The 21,601-nt window shown below is 35.0% G+C and overlaps 1 protein-coding gene across 6 annotated transcripts in view; it reads left to right on the top strand.

Moving 5' to 3' along the window:
• Positions 1-21,601, top strand: part of Mettl4 (methyltransferase 4, N6-adenosine) — a 29,424-nt gene that overhangs the window by 3,395 nt on the left and 4,428 nt on the right. For 5 of the 6 annotated variants that reach the window (XM_046467464.1, XM_046467466.2, XM_046467465.2 and 2 more), the window contains 6 exons: positions 598-660; positions 1,649-2,018; positions 4,722-4,791; positions 8,054-8,228; positions 19,984-20,090; positions 20,585-20,676. In XM_046467464.1, coding sequence (XP_046323420.1) covers positions 598-660; positions 1,649-2,018; positions 4,722-4,791; positions 8,054-8,228; positions 19,984-20,090; positions 20,585-20,676 — 877 coding nt within the window. The remainder of the gene's footprint in view (positions 1-597; positions 661-1,648; positions 2,019-4,721; positions 4,792-8,053; positions 8,229-19,983; positions 20,091-20,584; positions 20,677-21,601) is intronic. The other variant, XM_058586404.1, reaches the window with a different exon arrangement.

Genomic DNA, 21,601 nt, shown 5'->3' with positions numbered 1-21,601 from the left:
GGCATCCTACAGTAACCAGCTACTTGGGATGCTAAGATAGGAGAATCACTTGACCCTAGGAGTTTGAGACCAGCTTGATCAACATTGTGAGACCTTATCTCAAAAAGAAAAAAGTACAGTGAAACAGTATAATTTCCTTTGATGACAGTACATGGATAGTGCCTCTCAGAAATGAAGACAGTTGAGAATAATTATTATGTATTATATATCATATGTATTAACTGATAGATTATAGTGATAATTGTTCATGCTGAATCATACTTCTGTTTCATGGTTGCTGGAATTATGCTCTTATCATGTGGAACTAGGTCTTATTAATAGCAGATAAGACTGCTGTGACATTTTACATACACACACACACACCACCGCCCCCCCTCCCCCCGTTTTTTTTTTTTTTAAACTTTGGGAAAGCTTACCTCCTTAGTTCATACCCCTTTGCATTGATTTTGACCTCAATAGAAATTATTTCCTCTTGAAGACTGAGATATACAAATATACAATATAGAGTGTGATAAAGAGAAAAGAAATATTAAAATATTTTAAAATATCAATATTGTAATAGATAGCAAATAACTTTGTCATTTATCTGCTTTTCAGAAGCGTAAAAGATGTGTTGTTTTCAATCAAGGTGAATTGGATGCTATGGAATACCATACAAAGGTAGGTATAAAATGTTCATTGATTACATGGGAAGATGCATATGAAGTAATATAAAATAAATGGGTTACATAAAGAAGGATGTTCTTAAAAATTGTTTTGATCAGAGTTAGAAGTTAATAGTGTCTTATTATTACTTTTTTAGTGTAAAATGGTTTAAATCAGTTTTTATCGATTCTTCATATGCTTCTGTTAGTTTAAACATGTAAACTTATGTAAACTTGTGCTATTTTAGAAACTATAAAGGCATAGGAAAAAAATATACTGATGTAGTGACAGAAGAAAGCATGAGTAATATGAAGGGTATATTTCTCGAATTTAAACAATGCTGGGCTGGGATTGTGGCTCAGTGGTAGAGCACTTGCCTAGCATGTGTGAGGCACTGGATTCGATCCTCATTACCACGTAAAAATAAATAAATAAAATAAAGTTATTGTGTTCATCTGCAACTAAAAAATATTTTAAAAAGTGCATAAATATTTTATACTTGACTGTGGAGTGCCTTTAACTGAAATTAATTCAGTTGAAATTCAGCTTGGGAGGGATCATAATTCCAGTTTTGTACATGTTGAATTAATGTTGATGGTAGGACACTGTATTTTTCTCTTTTTGATTGTGAAAGAATATACCAAAAATAAAATTTACAAGTTCAGCTCTCCAAAGCACAGTGGGCATTTCATTGTTTAGAAAATTATTTTAGGGCTGGGTTGAGCTGGTGGGTGGTAGAACATTTTCGGCATGCTTGTGTTTGATCTCTAGCACCACACAAACAAAAAATAATAATGTTGGGCTGGGGATGTGGCTCAAGCGGTAGCGCACTCGCCTGGCATGCGTGCCGCCCAGGTTCGATCCTCAGCACCACATACAAACAAAGATATTGTGTCTACTGATAACTAAAAAAAATAAATATTAAAATTCTCTCTCTCTCTCTCTCTTTAAAAATAATAATGTCAATGTCCTTTTAATGTAATTTAAACAAATTCTCTTACAGATCAGAGAGCTGATTTTGGATGGATCTTTAAAATTAATCCAAGAAGGTCTCAAAAGTGGTTTTCTGTATCCACTATTTGAAAACCAGGACAAGTGTAATGAACCCATTACTTTACCACTTGATACCTGCAATTTGTCAGGATTATGTGAAATGGCAAAGCATTTACCTTCTATGAATGAAATGGAACTTCAGACATTACAATTGAGAGAAGATGATATGACTGTTACAGAGCAGGATTTATTTTCACGGGTTGTTGAAAATAACTCTAGTTTTACAAAAATGATTACTTTAATGGGACAGAAATACCTCTTGCCACCAAAGTGCAGTTTTCTTTTATCTGACATTTCTTGTATACAACCACTTCTGAACTGTAAGTAATTATTGTGTTTATTATTAGAAAAAGATAATTTTTCTGTGACCTCAGAAGTTAAAAGCTAGTCTGAATTTTGAACAAGGGCCTACATTATGATGATAGGGTAAACACCTTTCCCAGTATAATTTTTCTTTGAAATTGAATTTACACCAGATGTGGTGGTACATGCCTGTAATCCCATCTACTTGGAAGACTGAGGCAGGAGGATTCCAAGGTCAAGGCTAGCCTCAGCAATTTAGCGAGATTCTGTCCCAAAATAAAAAACAAAAAATTCTGGGGGTGAGGCTCAGTGGTAGATTGCCCCTGAGTTCTATTCCTAGTATCACAAAGTCAATTTAAATGTGCTGATTTTTGCTTTTTCTTTTAAATTTATATTCTTATTATGACCAAAGGGTCAGAAACTATCCCTAAGAGAGCAAATATAATTAGTTTTCAGTACTTAGGAATCCAGAATACAGTTGTATTTTAACTATATTACTTTCTTTAACATTTCTTCACAGCTAAATAGAAATGCTTCAGTTATGAATATTCCCAGATCATTCCTAGTCTTTTAGGCTAAGCTAATGTTCAAGTGTATGTCTAAAATTTATTGAGACATTTTCCTGTACAAAGCTAAAAAATTTAAATATGGAATTCCATAGTCACAGAGACGTGTATTTGAATTAGATTCTGAATTTTAGCTGAGTCATTGGGCTATTCACTTCATAAAGCTGAGCCTTAATTTCCTAATCTATAAATTGGGTATAGTATTTACTTGTGAGGGTCATTTTGAGTATTAAATGAAATAATCTGTATCATATTCTTAGTTCAGTGTTTTTAGTAAGTTGTAACTTTTAATCGGATAAAGGTGGTACATAAGAGGTATATTGATTAAATTGAATTTAATCATGTGTTTATTGTTATGTTGATGTTTTATAGCAAGATTTTATCAAGCAACTCCAACATAGTTTATTAATGAAAAGTTTCTTTTAATTGCTCTCCGGCCATCTTACTTGAAAGTGGTTATCTATGTAGCAGTGTCGTAAATTCTTTAAGAGTAAATGACAAGGTAACAAATTAATGAGAAAATCATGCTACTTTGAACATTTTTTCCCATTCTTTTTTAGTCTTTGTTACTCTAATATTTATTGTAAATGTACCCTTTTATTACTTATGAGATTTTAGGTTTACAAAAATATATTTATAAAAGGGGGGAAAGAGAGCGTTCCTCCTTACGATAAAATTACAATTAATTAATGTGGATTGAATGCTGGAACTAGAAATTTCTATTTGACAAATACCATAATAATAATTGGATGTCAAGAGAATGGGTGAAAAGATGAAACACAGGATGTTTTCACGATCTTAAAGTATGTCCCCACAAGATACTTGTCTATTACAAGGGAAAAACTGGAGAAGTCTGGCAATAATACTTTAATCTAGTTATGTAAAGTAATATTGGTAAGCCATTTTCACATCCTATAACACATATTTTTCTGATAAGGTGCTGAGGCATTACTTTGATGGTACTCTTGCCGAATATAAATAACCTAAATTTAATTATGAGGAAATACCAAACCCAAATTGAGGGACATTCTATAAAATAACTGGCCTCTATCCTTTAAAAATGTCAAGGTCATAAAAGACTTAAGAAAGAATTTTGCTGGATTGGAGGATATTTAGGAGACATGGTAATTAAATGCAGTGCATGATCCTGGTTTTGATTTTGGACAAGGAAAAAAGAAATTAGTAGATAAATGGGAAAATTTTATTATGGTCAGTATATCAAATATAAGACTGAAATTTCAAAATAAAAAATTAAAAAATGTAAAGTAAAAAAAGTCACCTTAATTTGAAAGGAACATATTCATGTGGTTGCCAAGATTTATGGGGAATTTACAAATTATTAGCATCCAGCTTAGTGAGCTGTAGTCATCTGTAGGTATTGTCTGTAAAAAGCAGAAGTGAGCTAGGTGTGGTGTTGCATGCCTATAATACCAGCAACTTTGGAGGCTGAAGTAAAAGGATCCTAAGTTCAAGGTCAGTCTGAGCAACTTAGTGAGAACCTTGTTTCAAAAATAAGTAAGTATGGGCTGGAGTTGTGGCTCAGCTTTAGAGCGCTTGCCTAGCATGTGCAAGGCCCTGGGTTTGATGCTCAGCACCACATAAAAATAAATAAAATAAAGGTATTGTGTCCAACTACAACTAAAAAAGAAATGTTTAAAAAAATAAGTAAAGGGCTGGGGGTGTGGCTCAAGCGGTAGCGCGCTTGCCTGGCGTGCCTGCAGCCTGGGTTTGATCCTCAGCACCACATACAAATAAAGATATTGTGTCTGCTGAAAACTAAAAAATAAATATTAAAAAAAAATAAGTAAAAAAGGGAGGTATAGCTCAGTGGTATAGCACCCATGGGTTCAATCCCCAGTACTGCAAAAACAAAATAGTAGTGGGAGAAATTATATTAAAATCTGAGATCCTAAATTATAAGGGGAATACTAATTTTTAAAGATAAATTAGTATATTTGAATAAATGCTATAAACCTTTTTTTGCATTCCATCATATTTGTGTTATTAATGAAAGTACATTGTTAGTTTTTATTTTTTTTGGGTATTGGAAATGAACTCAGGGCCTCATATATGCTTAATTAATGTCTTCTTTCACTGAGCTGCATCTTTAAAGTACTCATATTCAGAGGGTTCTGAAATTGTCTTTGATTTCAGGTAGGAAAACATTTGATGTAATTGTGATAGATCCACCATGGCAGAATAAATCAGTTAAAAGAAGTAATAGGTAAGTGGAAATGAATTTTCTACTAGATATGCTTCCTAAAAACTATAGTCCTGGGCTGGGGTTGTGGCTCAGTGGTAGAGCACTCACCTAGCACAAGTGAGGCCCTGGGTTTGATCCTCAGCATCACATAAAATAAATAAATAAATAAATAAAGGTATTGTGACCAACTATAACTAAAAAATAAATATTAAAAAAAAAAAACTATATGGGCTGGGTTGTGGCTCAGCGGTAGATCACTCGCCTCGCATGTGTGAGACCCTGGGTTCTATCCTCAACACCACATAAAAATAAATGAACAAAATAAAGATATTGTGTCCATGTATAACTAAAAAAAATATTAAAAAACTATAGTCCTTTTTACATTCTAATTTAGTATACTATAAACATTATGATACAGGTTACCTGTAACTACTAAAATGCTTTAAGTAATTTTTAAGTTTTAATTCCTTAATTAGATGATTCTCTTGAACTGCACTGGAATGTTAAGAGTAATGTATTTTGCTGGGTGTGGTGGTGCATACCTGAAATCCCAGTCACTCAGAGACTGAGGGAGGAGGATAGTAAGGTCAAGACCAGCCTCAGCAATTTAGCAAGATCCTAAACAACTTAGTGAGACCCTATTTCAAAATAAAAAATAAAAAGGGTTGGGGATGTGGCTCAGTGGCAAAATGCCCCTGGATTCAATCCCTGTTACCAAGAGATAAAACAAACAAAAAATATATATAATTTTTACTTGTTATAAGGCTACTGCCTAAACCATTCAGGATTATTTCTATAACCCTGGGCAGTATTGTCAAAGGATGAAAACTTTGCCTTCTTTTGTATCTGATTCTAAAATTTAGAAATATGTGCATAATATTTCCAATTTTCCTCAATAACCTGCTATGAATGAATTTTTCTTATTGATTCTTATATTTGTTTATATTTTTAATTTAATTTATGATGCATTTTAAGTTTTTGTTTCTCTTGTGATGGTAAGTTCAGTTAGTTACTAAGACAAGCTTTCCTTTTAGTAGTGTTTTAAAAACTTTTAAGAATTTTTCCCTTTAGTTCTAGTGAATGTATTCACTTGTGTTTCCTCCTACTCTTCAGTTTTCTTGATTAAACAATTCCTAGTTTGACTTAAATTTTATCTGAAATTTCTTATTTTCCATAGTTATCTTCCCTTCCTCATGCTTTTTGTTTATGAACTGTGTGAACAGGATATTTTTCTTTTAAAGGTGCAAGACACAGGGCTGGAGTTGTGGCTCAGTGCTAGACCGCTTGCCTAGCCCTGGGTTCGATCCTCAGCACCACAAAAAATAAATAAATAAAATAAAGGTATTGTGTCCATCTACAACTAAAAAAAAAAAAAAGATGCAAGGCAAAGAATTTTTGTGACTTTTTTATTTTAGAACTATTGATCGATGATTCCTGACATTGTACAGTTGCCTTGCATTAGAGCTAGATTCCAATGTTCATTGTATTTGCAGTTGGGAGGCCAGTTAGCTTTTTTCAGAGAAGAAAAAGCAGTAGAAGCCTTATTGGAGCTGACTGAGGAGTAAAAGGAGGAAGAGTGGAAAGACTAAGTGAAAATCAGTTTTTAGCTTAAACAGAAGGAGATTGAATTAAGGGAATTTATTTTTTCTTTACTCCATCCTTCCTTTCTCACTTCCCCCCTTCTCTTTCCTTTGCTTTTCTTCCTCTCTTTGGCTTCCCTCTTCTCTCTGCTTTCTTCTTTTTAAATTGAATAATATAAGCATATTTATAGATTAGTAGTAAAGAACTAGTAGAGAGATTGAAATACAGAAGGAGGGGATATCTGGCCTGACAAGATACTAAAATATGGGAATAAGTGAACCCATCTGGAGGGATAAACTTTCATAAGTGAAGTCATTCTATAGAAATAGATAAATAAAGGCATAAAAAGGAAGGGAGAGAGGATTGGGCAGTTGAAGGAACCTAAAGATTTTTATTTTTGTTGTTATATGAATTAGCTTCATCTGCCAAGAGTAAGTTTTGACAAATCTGAAAAGTGTTGGGGGTCTGGAGTCCTTGATGAAGGATAGTTAGTAAAATTACGAATAGTTTTAAGAAACTGAGAATTTTAGTGACCCAATTTCTATATTTGTCTTTATATGATTTTCCCTGTATGAAAAAATTGAATTACAAGGTGGTATAGAGTTAAGATAGAAGGTTTGCAGGAACTGTGAGGTTGAAGGGTAGAGTGGGTGGGGATGGGAGTTGAGGTTACTAGAGAAAAGGTTATGAAGTGATTGGTAGTCTGTGGAAGATGAAGTATGGCCAGGAAGAAACTGAAAGGGGAGGAATAGGGCACTGGATTCTTTGATTAAGGTTAAAGAATAGATAAATGATAGGAGGCAAGAGATTAATGTGATTGGTTTCAGAGATGAAGCAAATGTCATGGTAAAGTCCAGGTTATTGCATCACAGTAGACTACTGAAGTAAGGTGAATACAATTCTGTTTGTTTAGATAAAAAGTATAGTTGAGGCATGTACATGATATGGGCTATGCTTTGAAATTGTCTTGGTGAGGTAGAAGGATCTCAGAGCTTAAGTCATCACTGAATATGGAGAGTGAGGATGAAATGGATTCAGTAAGGAGCGTAAGTGTAGCAGAGCTGGATAGCATGTGTCTCAAAGAGAAGGACATTTTATGCAAAGATGGATGTGATAGGGGCTAGAAGTAGCCATGGAATTAGGATACTGATTTTTCCCCTCCTGTTGCATGTGTTGGATGTTGCAAAAGGGGGCATATTCAGTTGATTGGGTATCATACAGCTAGTAGTGTTCTGTCAATATAAACTAGACTTTCTACTTTTAATGGCTAGTAGGTTCAAGACAATGGATTCCTTTTAAAATGAAAGTCTGAGGGCTTCAGAGAGCTCAGTGGAATTGATTGGAAAGGAAGAAAGAAACGGGATGATGGATTGGGGGTTGAAAATGTAGTGGAAAGGAGATGAAGTTGTGTGAGAAGATAGGTGACTTGAGGGGTCAGCATTTTGTGCATGGCTTTTGGGTTATATTATGTGATTGGAAATGATTAAAAAACAATACAGTCTGGCAATTTTGTCAAAGAAAAATGAAGTCAGTTTTTACTTTTGGGTAATAATATGCCCACCAGGTGGCACTCTAGCTTCATATTTAGCTACACAAATAAATAGCTAGAATAGGCTTGTAATGGGGCCAATGTTATCTAAGTCTTTCCCTGCTTTTCTTTTTTGCTGTAAATTTTGGTTATATTTTTTCTGTGTATTTTTAGGTACAGTTATTTATCACCACTGCAAATAAAGCAAATACCTATTCCGAAACTGGCTGCTCCAAATTGTCTTGTTGTTACTTGGGTGACCAACAGACAGAAGCACCTACGTTTTATTAAGGAAGAACTTTATCCTTCTTGGTCTGTGGAGATAATTGCTGAATGGCATTGGGTAAAAGTAAGTTCAGAAGTTAATTTATTTGTTAATATAGTGTGACGTACAGGTCACATAAAGATAATACCTACTTTTTAATGCTTAACATCTCACTGTTGTGCTACTTCAACAGGATCTAATGACAACTTATGCTTTGCAGCTTAAAAACACCTATATCTGCCTATTTTCAATGCTTTTACCATGTCTTTTTTTGGTGTGTCTTTTTAAAAAACTTAATTAATTAATTTGTATTTGTTCTTTTAGAGTCTCTGTCTTGTAGAGTCCCAAACTGCTGGCCTTGGGAAGTCAGTCAGGGAGATGGCAGAATGAAGCTTTTTAAAAAAACATTATTGGTATATTATAATTATACACAATAGTGGGATTCATTGTTACATATTTTTACATGTGCACAATATAACAATATAATTTGGTCAATATGCAGAATAAAAAAATTTAAAAGCTCTGATATCTCTTGTTTAAAGAACAACAAACAAGAAATTTGGAAATCTATCACCAAACATAAAGAGTGTTGCCCTTCCTCTTCTTCTGCTTACTTACCCACAATTTCAGTTATGTTTTGTGTCATCTCCCTCTATCTGCTGTTCTATATTGTTTCTGGGTATGAGAGCAGAAAATAGCAAAGATAACCATTATAATGAGAATGAGAGGATCTGTAATGAAGAAAATTAAAAGTGAAAACTAAATTTTAACTTAGGTTCTTAGTGTCTTACATACTACTGAGTCTATTTTATTTTTTTTGGTACAGGGATTGAATCCAGGAGTGCTTAACCCCTGAGCTACATTCCCAGCCCATATATGTGTGTGTGAGTATGTATACACATACATATGTATATACGTACACACATATATATATATATACACACACACACACATATATACACACACATATATATGTATGTGTGTATATATGTGTGTACATATGTATATATATATGCACATGTATGTATATATGTATATGTATATATGTGTGTATGTACATATGTATATATGTATGTATGTGTATGTATGTATGTATTTGGTACTGAGGCTTGAACCCAGGGGTGCCTTTTTTATATTTTAGAGATAGGGTCTTGCTCAGTTGCTAAGTGCCTCACTAATCTGCTGAGGCTGGCTCTGAACTTGCAATCTTCCTGCCTCAGCCTCCTGAATTACAGGAATTATGGGCGTGTAGCACTGTGCCTGGCCTGAGCCTATTTTTAAAAGAAATGGTTCCATCTTATTGGTTGAATGATCTTTAATATTTTGCTACATGCTACACAAATACAAATAAAAAATGTAGAAAGAGTAATGTTTTAATTCAGAGTTCATTGGATATACTTTTAAAAATAGATTGACTATGAATTCCATAAAAGCCCTCCTGACAAAAAAGATAAGCTAAGTTATAACCAATTCAATGTTTATTATTAATATAGCTAGTATATTATTTTAGACCCAGTAGAGTTGCATTTTTTTAAAAAAAATATTTTCTTAGTTGTCAATAGGTGCTGAGAATCGAACCCAGTGCCTCGTGCTAGGCAAGAGCTACAACACCAGCCCTGGAGTTGCATTTTTTCTGGGCTTTCTTGGTCAATTGAAATATCTTCTAAAAGCTGTGTACATTGACTATTTGTACCTACCAATTTTATAAGAATTGGTAAAACAAATATTTAGTTGTATTTTTGCTCTCATGACATAACTTTGGTTGTGATTTTGGTTGAACTGATAAAGAACCATGATGGGAATGTAACATCCCTTTCCACCCAGCACATTATGATAGTTTTTCTCCTCCCTCTTCTTCTTCTTCTTTACTCCCTCCTCCTTCTCATCTTTCTTCTACCTCTTCCTCCTCTTCCTTCTATCCCTGCCACATCTTTCTTCTCCTCAGGGCCTTGCTCATGCTAAGCAAATGCCCTACCACTGAGCTATATCCCTGGCCCTAATACTTTTTTAAAAAATTTTTTATTTTAATTTGTTATATATGATAGCAGAATGCATTACAATTCATATTACACATATAGAGAACAGATTTTCATATCTCTGGTTGTATACAAAGTGTATTTACACCATTTATGTCTTCATACATGAACTTAGGGTAATGATGTCCATCTCATTCCACCATTGTTTTTACACCCCTTGTCACCTCCTTTCTCCTCCTACCCCTTTGCCCTATCTAGAGTTCACTAATCTTTCCATGCTCTCCCTCCCAACCCCACTATGATTCAGCTTCCTTATATCAGAGAAAACATTCAGCATTTGTTTTTTTGGGATTGGCTAACTTCACTTAGCATTATCTTCTCCACCTCCATCTATTTACCTGCAAATGCCATGATTTTATTCTTTTATTGCTGATTAATATTCCACTGTGTAAATATACTACATTTTATTTATCCATTCATCTACTGAAGGGCATCTAGGTTGGTTTCACAGTTTAGCTATTGTGAATTATGCTGCTATAAACACTGATGTGGCTGTGTTCCTGTAGTGTGCTTTTTTAAAATTCTTTGGGTATAGACCCAGGAGTGGGACAGCTGGGTCACATGGTGGTTCCATTCTCAGTTTTTCAAGGAATCTCCATACTACTTTCCAGATTGGCTGCAGCAATTTGCAGTCTCACCAGCAGTGTATGAGTATGCCTTTTTCCACACATTTTTGCCAACACTTATGATTTGTGTTCTTAATAGTTGTTGTTCTGACTGGAGTGAGGTGAAATCTTAGAATAGTTTTGATTTGCATTTCTCTAATTGCTAGAGATGTTGAACATGTTTTCATATATTTGTTGATTGATTGTATATCACCTTCTGAAAAGTATCTGTTCAGTTCCTTGGTCTATTTATTAATTGGATTATTTGTTTTTTTAGTGCTTAGCTTTTTGAGTTCTTTGTGTACCCTAGAGATCAGTGCTGTTTCTTTTGCTGAGAAGCAGCTTTTTAGTTTGAATCTCTTATTTATTAGTTCTTGATTTTAATTCTTATGCTATAGGAGTCTTATTAAGGAAGTAGGGGCTTAAACCTATATGATGGAGATTTGGGCCTACTTTTTCTTCTATTAGTCACAGGGTCTCAGGTTTAATGAGTTTAGTGTATGGTGAGAGATAGGGGTTTAATTTCATTTTGTTGCATATGGATTTCCAGTTTTCCCAGCACCATTTGTTGAAGAGGCTATCTTTCTCCAATGTAAGTTTTTGGCACCTTTGTCTAACATAAGATAACTGTAATTATATGGGTTAGTCTCTGTGTCCTCTATTCTGTACCATTGGTCTACCAGTCTATTTTGGTGCCAATACCATGCTGTTTTTTGTTACTATTGCTCTGTAGTATAGTTTAAGGTCTGGTATAGTGATGCCACCTGCTTCACTCTTCTTGCTAAGGATTGCTTTAGCTATTATGGGTCTCTTATTTTTCCAGATGAATTTCATGACTGCTTTTTCTATTTCTCTGAGGAATGTCATTGGGATTTTGATTGGAATTACATTAAATCTGTATAATGCTTTTGGAAGTATGGTTATTTTGACAATATTAATTCTGCTTATCCAAGAACAAGGGAGGTCTTTCCATCTTCTAAGATCTTCTTTAATTTATTTCTTTAGCGTTCTGTAGTTTTTGTTGTAAAGGTCTTTCACTTCTTTTGTTAGGTTGATTCCAAAGTATTTTTTTTTTTTTGAGGCTATTGTAAATGGGGTAGTTTTTCTTATTTCCCTTTCAGAGTATTTGTCACTGATATACAGAAATGCCTTTGATATATGGGGGTTGATTTTGTGTCCTGCTAGTTTGCTGAATTAATTTACTAGTTCTAGAAGTTTTCTGGTGAAATGTTTTGGGGTTTCTAGGTATAGAATCATATTGTCTGCAAATAGTGCTAATTGAGTTCTTCTTTTCCTATCTGTATCCCTTTAAGTTCTTTCTTCTAATTGCTCTGACCAGTTTTTCAAGAACTATGTTAAATAGAAGTGGTGAGAGAGGACATCCCTGTCTTGTTTTTAGAGGGAATGCTTTCAATTTTTCTCCATTTAGAATGATGTTGGCTTGGGGCTTAGCATAGATAGCTTTTACAATGTTGAGATATATTCCTGTTTTCCCTAGTTTTTCTAGCCTTTTGAACATAAAGGGGTGATGTATTTTATCGAATGCTTTTTCTGCATCTATTGTGATGATCATGTTGTTCTTATCTTTAAGTCTATTGATGTGATGAATTACATTTATTGATTTCCTTATGTTGAACTAACCTCGCATCCCTGGGATGAATCCCACTTGATTGTGGTGCACTCATTTTGATATGTTTTTGTATTTGATATGCCAGAATTTTATTGAGAATTTTTGCATCTATGTTCATTAGAGATATTGTTCTGAAGTTTTTTTTCTTTGATGTGTCTTTGTCTGGTTTTGGAATTAGGGTGATATTAGCCTCATAGAATGAGTTAGGAAGTGTTCTCTCTTTTTCTATATCCTGAAATAAATCGAAGAGTATTAGTATTAGTTCTTCTTTAAAGGTCTTGTAGAACCCTGCTCTGTATCCCTTTGGTCGTGGGCTTTTCTTGGTTGGTAGGTTTCTGATGACGTCCTCTATTTACTTGCTTGAAATTGATCTGGTTAAATTGTGTATATCATCCTGATTCAATTTGGGCAAAACATATGACTCTAGAAATTTGTGAATGCCATCGATACTTTCTATTTTATTGGAGTACAAGCTTTCAAAATAATTTCTGATTATCTTCTGTATTTCTGTAGTGTCTGTTGTGATATTTCCTTTTTTCTCACGTATATTAGTAATTTCAGTTTTCTCTCTTCTTCTCTTTGTTAGCATGGTAAGGGTTTGTCAATTTTATTTTTTCAAAGAACCAACTTTTTGTTTTGTCAATTTTTTCAATTGTTTCTTTTGTTTCAATTTCATTGAATTCAGCTCTGATTTAATTATTTCCTGTCTTCTACTGCTTTTGGTGTTGATTCGTTCTTCTTTTTCTAGGGCTTTGAGATGTAATGTTAGGTCATTTATTTGTTGACTTTTTCTTCTTTGAAGGAGTGAACTCCACGCAATGAACTTTGCTCTGGGTACTGCCTTCATAGTGTCCCAGAGATTTTGATACATTGTATCTGTGTTCTCATTCACCTCTAAGAATTTTTTAATCTTCTTGATGTCTTTTGCAACCCATTGTTCATTCAGTAGCATATTATTTAGTCTCCACGTGTTGGAGTAGTTTTTTTTAAAATTTTATCATTGATTTCTAATTTCATCCCATTATGATCTGATAGAATACAGGGTAGTATCTCTACTTTTTTATATTTGCTAAGAATTGCTCTGTGGCATAATATATGGTCTATTTTAGAGAAGGATCCATGGGCTGTTGAGAAGAAAGTGTATTCGTTCATTGAAGGATGAAATATTCTGTATATGTCAGTTAAGTCTAAGTTATTGATTGTATTATTGAGTTCTGCAGTTTCTTTGTTTAGCTTTTGTTTGGAAGATGTATCCAGTGGTGAAAGAGGTGGGTTAAAGTCACCCGGAATTATTGTGTTGTGATCTATTTGACTCTTAAACTTGACAAGAGTTTGTTTGATGAACGTAGATGTCCATTGTTTGGGGCATATAAATTTATAATTGTTGATGACTGGTTCCTTTAAGCAGTATGAAATATCCTTCTTTATCCCTTTTGATTAACTTTGACTTAAAGTCTACTTTATTTGATACGAGAATGGAAACTCCTGCTTGCTTACGCTGTCCATGTGAGTGGTATGATTTTTCCCAACCCTTCACCTTCAGTTTGTGGATGTCTTTTCTTATGAGATGAGTCTCATGGAGGCAGCATATTATTGGGTCTTTTTTAAAATCCAATCTGACAGACTATGTCTTTGATTGGTGAATTTAGGTGATTAACATTCAGGGTTATTATTGAGACATGATTTTTATTTGTTGCAGTAATTCACTTGCAGGTCAGCATGGGAAAAGAAAGAAGAAGCAGAGCAAGCAAAGCAGCAGCAGAAAAAAAGCCCTTTACTGTGTACAAGCAATCTTTTTATAGTATTGTGAACAAAGAAGTCAGCCTTCCAACATCAATAAATCAGGTCTTTCAGCTAATTAAACATAGCATACAGAAGTTTTACTTTCTAATCAGAAGTGACCCGCTTCTCATGGCTAATCTATTCTCGGCCCGGAGTATGTTGAGCTCTGCTCTTTGTTAAGAACAGATAATAAAATTTTTCTCAGCGCCCTCCTAGCCCACTTGGCAGAACATCCCGTTTGCAGGCAAGTCCTCCCAAGGACAGCAGACACCTTGTTTTCAAGCATGTCCGCAGTTACCTTATCTAAACCTTGAAGGAGCCTCTCGTTTGCAAGTAGGCCCTCCCAAGGACAGCAGACACCTCGTTTTCAAGCATGTCCGCTGTTACCTATCTATACCTTGACAGAATATCCTGTTTGCAGGCAGACTCCATCAAGGACAGTAATAGTAACACAGTCACATCTGATTCTCTACAGTATTCCCACCCATTTTTGTTTATTTTTGGTATTTAACTTAACTTGGTTTCTCCTTTGATTAGTTTTCCCTCTAGTGTAATTCCTCCCTTTCCTGATTTTCATTGTTGTTTTTCATTTCCTTTTCATGGCATATTTTGCCAAGGATGTCCTGTAGTGCAGACTTTCAAGTTGTACATTCTTTTAACTTTTGTTTATCATGGAAGGTTTTTATTTCATCATCAAATCTAAAGCTTAATTTTGCTAGATACAAGATTTTTGGTTGGCATCCATTTTCTTTCAGAGCTTTATATTTGTTGATATGTTTCAGGGTCTGGGTTGAAAAATTTGCACGTAATCTAATTGGTTTCCCCCATATGTAATCTGATTCCTTTCTCTTTTGGCTTTTAATATTCTCTCCTTATTCTGCATGTTAGGTATTTTCATTATAATGTCCCTTGGTGTGGATCTGTTGTGATTTTGTATATTTGGCATCCTGTACGCCTCCTGAATTTGGTTTTCCAATTCATTCTTCATGTTTGGAATTTTTTCTTATATTATTTCATTTATAATTGTTGATGACTGGTTCCTTTAAGCAGTATGAAATATCATTTCTTTGGTTTGGAACTCTTTGCTTCCTTTATCCCAATAACTCTTAAATTTGGTCTTTTCATGCCATTCCATATTTTTTGAATGTTCTACTCATGGTTTCTTATCATTTTTACTGTGTGGTCTACATTCTTTCCAAGATGATATATTTTGTCTTCATTGTCTGAGGTCCTGTCTTCCAAGTGGTCTAATCTGTTGGTGATGCTTTCAATTGAACTTTAAATTTGGTTTATTGTTTCTTTCATTTCAAGGATTTCTGTTTTTTTTTTTTTTTTTTGGGACCTCTATCTCCCTATTGAAGTAATCTTTGCTTCCTGTATTTGTTTTTTTTAATTGATTAATTAATTTTAATTAGGTGTATTGATGACAGCAGAATGTATTTTGATTCATTGTACACAATTGCAGCACAACTTTTCATTTCTCTGTAGCAGACATACATGTACCTGGGGTAATGATGTTCATCACATTCTACCATCTTTCCTGCCCCCATTACCCCCCCCCCCCCCCCCGCCATTTACCCATCAAAGTTCCTCCATTCTCCCCATTCCCTCCTCCAGTATGAACCATCACCCACTTATCAGAGAGAACATTTGGCCTTTGGTTTTTTGGAATTGGCTTGCTTCGCTTAGCATGATATTCTCCAACTCCATCCATTTACCTGCAAATGCCATAATTGCATTCTCTTTTTAATGCTGAGTAATATTCCATTGTGTATATATAATATAGTTTCTTTACCCATTCATCTATTGAAGGGCAATTTTTGTTTCCACAATTTGGCTATTGCAAATTGAGCTGCTATAAATATTGATGTGGCTGCATTACTATAATATGCTAATTTTAAGTCCTTTGGGTATAGATTGAGGAGTGGGATAGCTGGGTCAAATGGTTGTTCCATTCCCAGTATTCCAAGGATTCTCTATACAGCTTTCCATGTTAGTTGAACCAATTTGCACTCCCACCAGCAATGTATGAGTGTGACTCTTCCTCCACAGCTTCGCCAACATTTATTGTTATTTGTACTCCGTATAACTGCCCTTCTGACTGGTGTGAGATGCACTCTTAGAGTAGTTTTGATTTGAATTTCTCTAATTACTAGAGATGTTGAACGTTTTCTAATACATTTGTTGATCAATTGTTCTTCTGAGAAGTGTTTGTTCAGTTCCTTGAACCATTTATTGATTGGGTTATTTTTATTATTTATTTATTTATGTGTGTGTGTGTGTGTGTGTGTGTGTTTAGATTTTTTAGATCTTTATATATCCTGGAAATTAGAGCTCTATCTGATGTGTGTGTGGCAAAAATGTACTCTCAAATTGTAGGCTCTCTTGTCACCTCATTGATTGTTTCTTTTGCTGAGAAGATGATTTTTAGTTTGAATCCATCCTATTTATTTATAAGAGTTTGTCTCTGTGTCTTCTATTTTGTTCTATTGGTCTGTGTGTCTATTTTGTTGCCAATACTATGCCATTTTTGTTACTCTAGCTTTGTAGTTTAGTTTAAGGTCTGATATTGTGATGCCACCTGCTTGACTCTTCTTACTAAGAATTGCTTTGGCTGCTGTAGGTCTCTTATTTTTCCAAATGAATTTCCTGATTGCTTTTTCTATTTCTATAAGGAATGGCATTAGGGTTTTAATTGAAATTGCATTGAATCTGTGTAGTGCTTTGGGTAATATGGCCATTCTGACAATATTAATTTTGTCTATCTAAGAGCATGCTCTTTTTTTCTCTAGTGTTATATAGTTTTCATTCTAGAGGTCTTTCACCTCTTTTGTTATATTGATTCCTAAGTATTTTATTATTTTGAATGGGGTAGTTTTCCTAATTTCTCTTTCAGAGGATTCATCACTGATGAATAGAAATGCCTTTGAAACTCTAGCCAGAGCAATTAGACAGAAGAAATCAAAGTGATATGAATAGGAAAAGAAGAACTCAAACTATCATTATTTTCTGATGACATGATTCTATACTTAGAAGATCCAAAAAACTTCACCAGAAAACTTCTAGAATTAATAAATGAATTCAGTGAAGTAGCAGTATATAAAATCAATAGCCGTAAATCAAATGCATTTCTGTATTTGTTTATGTAGCTCTCTGTCAAAATGATCTTTTGCTGCCTGTATTTGCTCTCTTATATCATCCTTTAATTTGCAGGACACTTTGTAATGTATATCCTGAACTTCTTCTCTGTCATTTCTTCTGCTCTGCTTGCCATGGATTCTAATAATGTGGTATCTTGGTTTGTTTGGGGCACTTTCTTCCCTTGTCTTTTCATATTGCTTGTGTGTCTTCCCTTCTAGCACTGTAGATGCGAAGCGTTACTGTTTTTACTCTAGAGGCTTATAGTGCCCCTGTAGGGATCCAGTACCTCTCCTTTGAGGTGAAGGACAATGTTAACAGGTCCCAATGTAAATAATATATACCCTAAAAACAAATGTTTGCTATTAAGACGTTTACAGTTTGGTCACAATGTACAAAAATAGTGAATTCAAATATTATCTACAATATACTCAGTAGGTTTGTAAGCAGGTTTACAGATTCTGATGGTGGACAAAGAAGAGGAGTAGGATGATGTGCTGGGGAGGTAGGAGGTGAGGATATAGAATTATTATATCTTAGGAAGTGTGAACGAAAAATCTAAAGAGGAAGATTAGTAGTAGGAGAAGGGAGAGGAGGTAATTTTGGGTAGATAAGTAAGTGGGAAGACAGTTGAGTACATAAAACAAACATACATATATATTAAGAAAAATAAAAAAATATTAAAATAGTAGGAATTGGTGGGAAAAAAGAAAAAAAAATACAACACAACTGTAACTTCAGATGTCCCAGTCCTCAAAATCCTAATTCATGTAAAGTACTTGTTTTCACATATGTTGGATATGTGAGGGTAGGAGAATAGAGAGGGAGAGGAAAGAAAAAAAAATCTTGAAGGAAGAAACAGAGATTGTTTTGGTTGGAGATCAGTATCTTTCCTGCCTCCCTTCTCATCCAATAGGTGAGGTCGTCTGTTGTTAGCTGGTATCTTCACCCTCAGGATGGTGAAGGTGACCAGGGTGTCACTGCTAGGTGGGGTAGTGGCTGCTGGGAGAGGGGAGGGTTAGAAACTGGGTACCTGGCCAGCTGGAGTTCCGAACTGGGAATTGCCTCCACTGAAGATGGTGATGAAGATGACCCATGATGGAGGCGCCTGCTTTAAACGAGCTGGGCGATGGCGTTGGATGATGAGTTTAGAGACAAGCTCTGTGGTGTGCAGTGTGTGGCTGTCAGCTGATTTCAGAGCCTGTGTGACGTTCCGGGTGCAGGCAGGCTACTGCGCTGTAGGGGACTATGTCTGATGCTGCAGAGTCCCAAGATGGCAGCGACAGGGGGAGCCCCATGTTGGTAGATGGGGGTCCACACCTGCCAGGTGTCCTATATGGGATCGGTGTCCGTGATTTCCGATCTGGTGGGTGGCCGAAAGTTCTTTGCGGGTGCTGCGCCACTGATGGTCTTGCTCAGGTACTTGGTAGTATGGCATGGGCAAGTAGTTGGGAGACTTACTCTGTTGCTGAGGCCTGGAGCCCTGCACAGGCATGGTGATTCCTGCATGGGGGCAGGGATATTGCTTGCAGAGAAGCAATATTCTCACTACTTGAGTCCCAGGTCATGGAGCAACATAGACTGCTGCCTCCCTCTGGCCCGCCATCTTGGACCCCCCACTAATAGTTTTGTTATGGCCAGAGACTGGGGTCAAAGTCAGAAAGAGGTCATTTTCTGAACTTGAACTCAGTAAAATGTTAATATATAAAACCGAAGACTATTCATTGCTATTAACATTCAACTGAATACTAAGAAATAGTATGATATGACTAGAGTTGAAAACCAAAACAATATATTGTAGGAAACATTTATTAAATAATTACACATTCGTTGTAACAAAGTATAAAGGCTATCTGAAGAATAAGAATTTTAATGCATGAGAGGTGAAGTGTCTGATTGGTCCTAGAGAAAACATAAAAGGACTTTCTGATTACTCCTGTGGTTGTTCAGGTAAAGTGGTTGCTCAGTATAAAGAGTTTCATAGGTAATATATATAAATACTCTGACAGTGAAAATACGTATCTTCATTATAAATTAAGAGATGGATTTGTTATTATAAATTATATTTTTAGCTTGATTGGTTTAAATGAATTTTGAGAGTCTGGTCATCCCAGGATGAAATGATAATTGCATTTCTGAACTTGTAATGCTAGAGGCCAGTCTCTGTACTGGGTATTGTTTGTCTCATCAACTACCCAGCTTCTTTCCTTATCAATTTTAGTTTTCACAGTATTTAATGACACTGTGCTGGTATAGTGGTATATACCTGTAATTCCAGCTATTCAGGAATCTGAGACAGGAAGATTGGAAGTTCAGGGTCAGCCTGGGCCATTTAGCAAGATCCTTTCTCAAAATAAAATAAAAAGGACTGGGAATGTAGTTCAGCAGTAGAGTGTCCTGCTGCATTTAATCCTCAGAACAAAACCAAAACAATGTTATATAAATGAATTTTTAAAAATCCCTTGTAGTCTTCAGTTTGGTAGCCATTACCACATGTAGCTCTTTAGCACTTGAAATGTGGCTACCTCGGTGAAATGTAAAATATGCATCAGACTTTAAATACCTAATATGAAAGAAAGAATATAGCATATCTCAGCCTATAGTGATGATAAAAAATAATTCCTTTTTTGTTGACTCCTTTCTACCAGATCACCAGTTCAGGAGAGTTTGTGTTCCCTTTAGATTCTCCACACAAAAAGCCTTATGAAGGTCTTATACTGGGAAGAATTGGAGAACAAACTGCTTTACCATTAAGGTAAGAAAGGTGATGTATCAAAATTGTATACATGTGGGGTTGGGATATAGTTCAATTGGTAGAGTGCTTGCCTTGCATACATAAGGCCATGGGTTAAATCCCCAGCACCACCAAAAAAAGAGAAAAAATTGTATACGTGTATTTTTAGGGTTGTAAGAATTAGTAACACGATGATCTTTGATTTTTCTTAATTTTTACATTTTCGAAAATCTAGAAATCACCTAGAGCAGAAAAGTATGAATTGTATGGCACATTAAATTTTATATTACCTTTTGTTTTATCTAGTGTGTAATTGATTATAAAAAATAGAAAATGAAATTTTAGGAAATATCTCAATTCTTAAATTATTGATTTCCTTCATTGATTCTATTCTAAAATTTGTTTTAAAATCAGATACTATTTTAAAGGGGAAAAAAGAATCAATGCAACTGTGATATAGAATTTTAAAAATGTTCCTTAAAATATAGTTAACTATCTTGTTCTATTTTAATTAGGAATACAGATACAAAAGTTCTCCCCATTCCAGATCACAAATTAATTGTCAGCGTGCCCTGTATTCTTCATTCTCATAAGCCACCTCTTGCTGGTAAGTTTTTATAAAATTGAATTGTGATGATTTTTGAAAAAAAAAACTGAAAAAGGGATTGAACTGAGTAGTTGAATGATTTGGTTTAGAAATTAAATCAGGTAAGTATTGTTGTAATATTCTAAAAATTTATAGCAGAATTTATGCAGTAGAGAATAGATTAGACTTACTTACTACCTTGGCTTTTCCTGTTGTACCATTTTTTTTTAATCTTTATTTTATTTTTATGTGGTGCTGAGGATCGAACCCAGTGCCTCACACATGGTAGGTGAGCGCTCACCTCTGAGCCATGACCCCCCAAACACCCAGTTTTACCATTTTTCATGTTCCCCTTACTATTGGTTGCTCCCCCATCATTGGCCTTGACAGAATGAAGGCTTGAGAAGGCATCTGAGGATGTAGTTCATCTGGGGACTTTTATTTTACCACCAGGTTTTAGTATAGGATGCTGGTTTCAGAATACTCAAATCTCTTGCTTGTTCTAAAACCAGGAACTTGGAATAGTGGTAGTAAGAATGATGGTTAGGGGCTGGTGTTGTGGCTCAGTGACAGAGTGCTTGCCTCTCATATGTGAGGCACTGGGTTTGATCCTCAGCACCACATAAAAATAAATAAACAAAATAAAGATATTGTGCCCATATATAACTAAGAAAATATTTAAAAAAAGAATGATGGTTAGAATTCCCTTGATATTTGGTAGAGACTCTCAGTTTTATGTTTTTAAAGAGGACATGTTGCTTTTCTGAAACATTGGAAAGGTCATTGCTGCAGCCTGAAGTTCTCTCTAGTCTTAATGCTTTAGTGTTGGGTCCATCATTCAGTAAATCCTAGCAGCTAGGACTAGTGAAAAGTATTGGCTTTGGACATGGCTTAATCCTGGCTGTGATACTTGGGAAAGTTACTCGAATCCTCTACCTTATGGTCC

This window comes from Marmota monax, unplaced genomic scaffold, assembly GCF_021218885.2.
Source record: "Marmota monax isolate L192 unplaced genomic scaffold, Marmota_monax_Labrador192_F-V1.1 WCK01_AAM20220418_F8-fsc00103, whole genome shotgun sequence".
NCBI lineage: Eukaryota > Metazoa > Chordata > Mammalia > Rodentia > Sciuridae > Marmota > Marmota monax.
The sequence above is the reverse complement of the archived record's forward strand: the minus strand, read 5'-3'. Positions and strand labels throughout refer to the sequence as shown.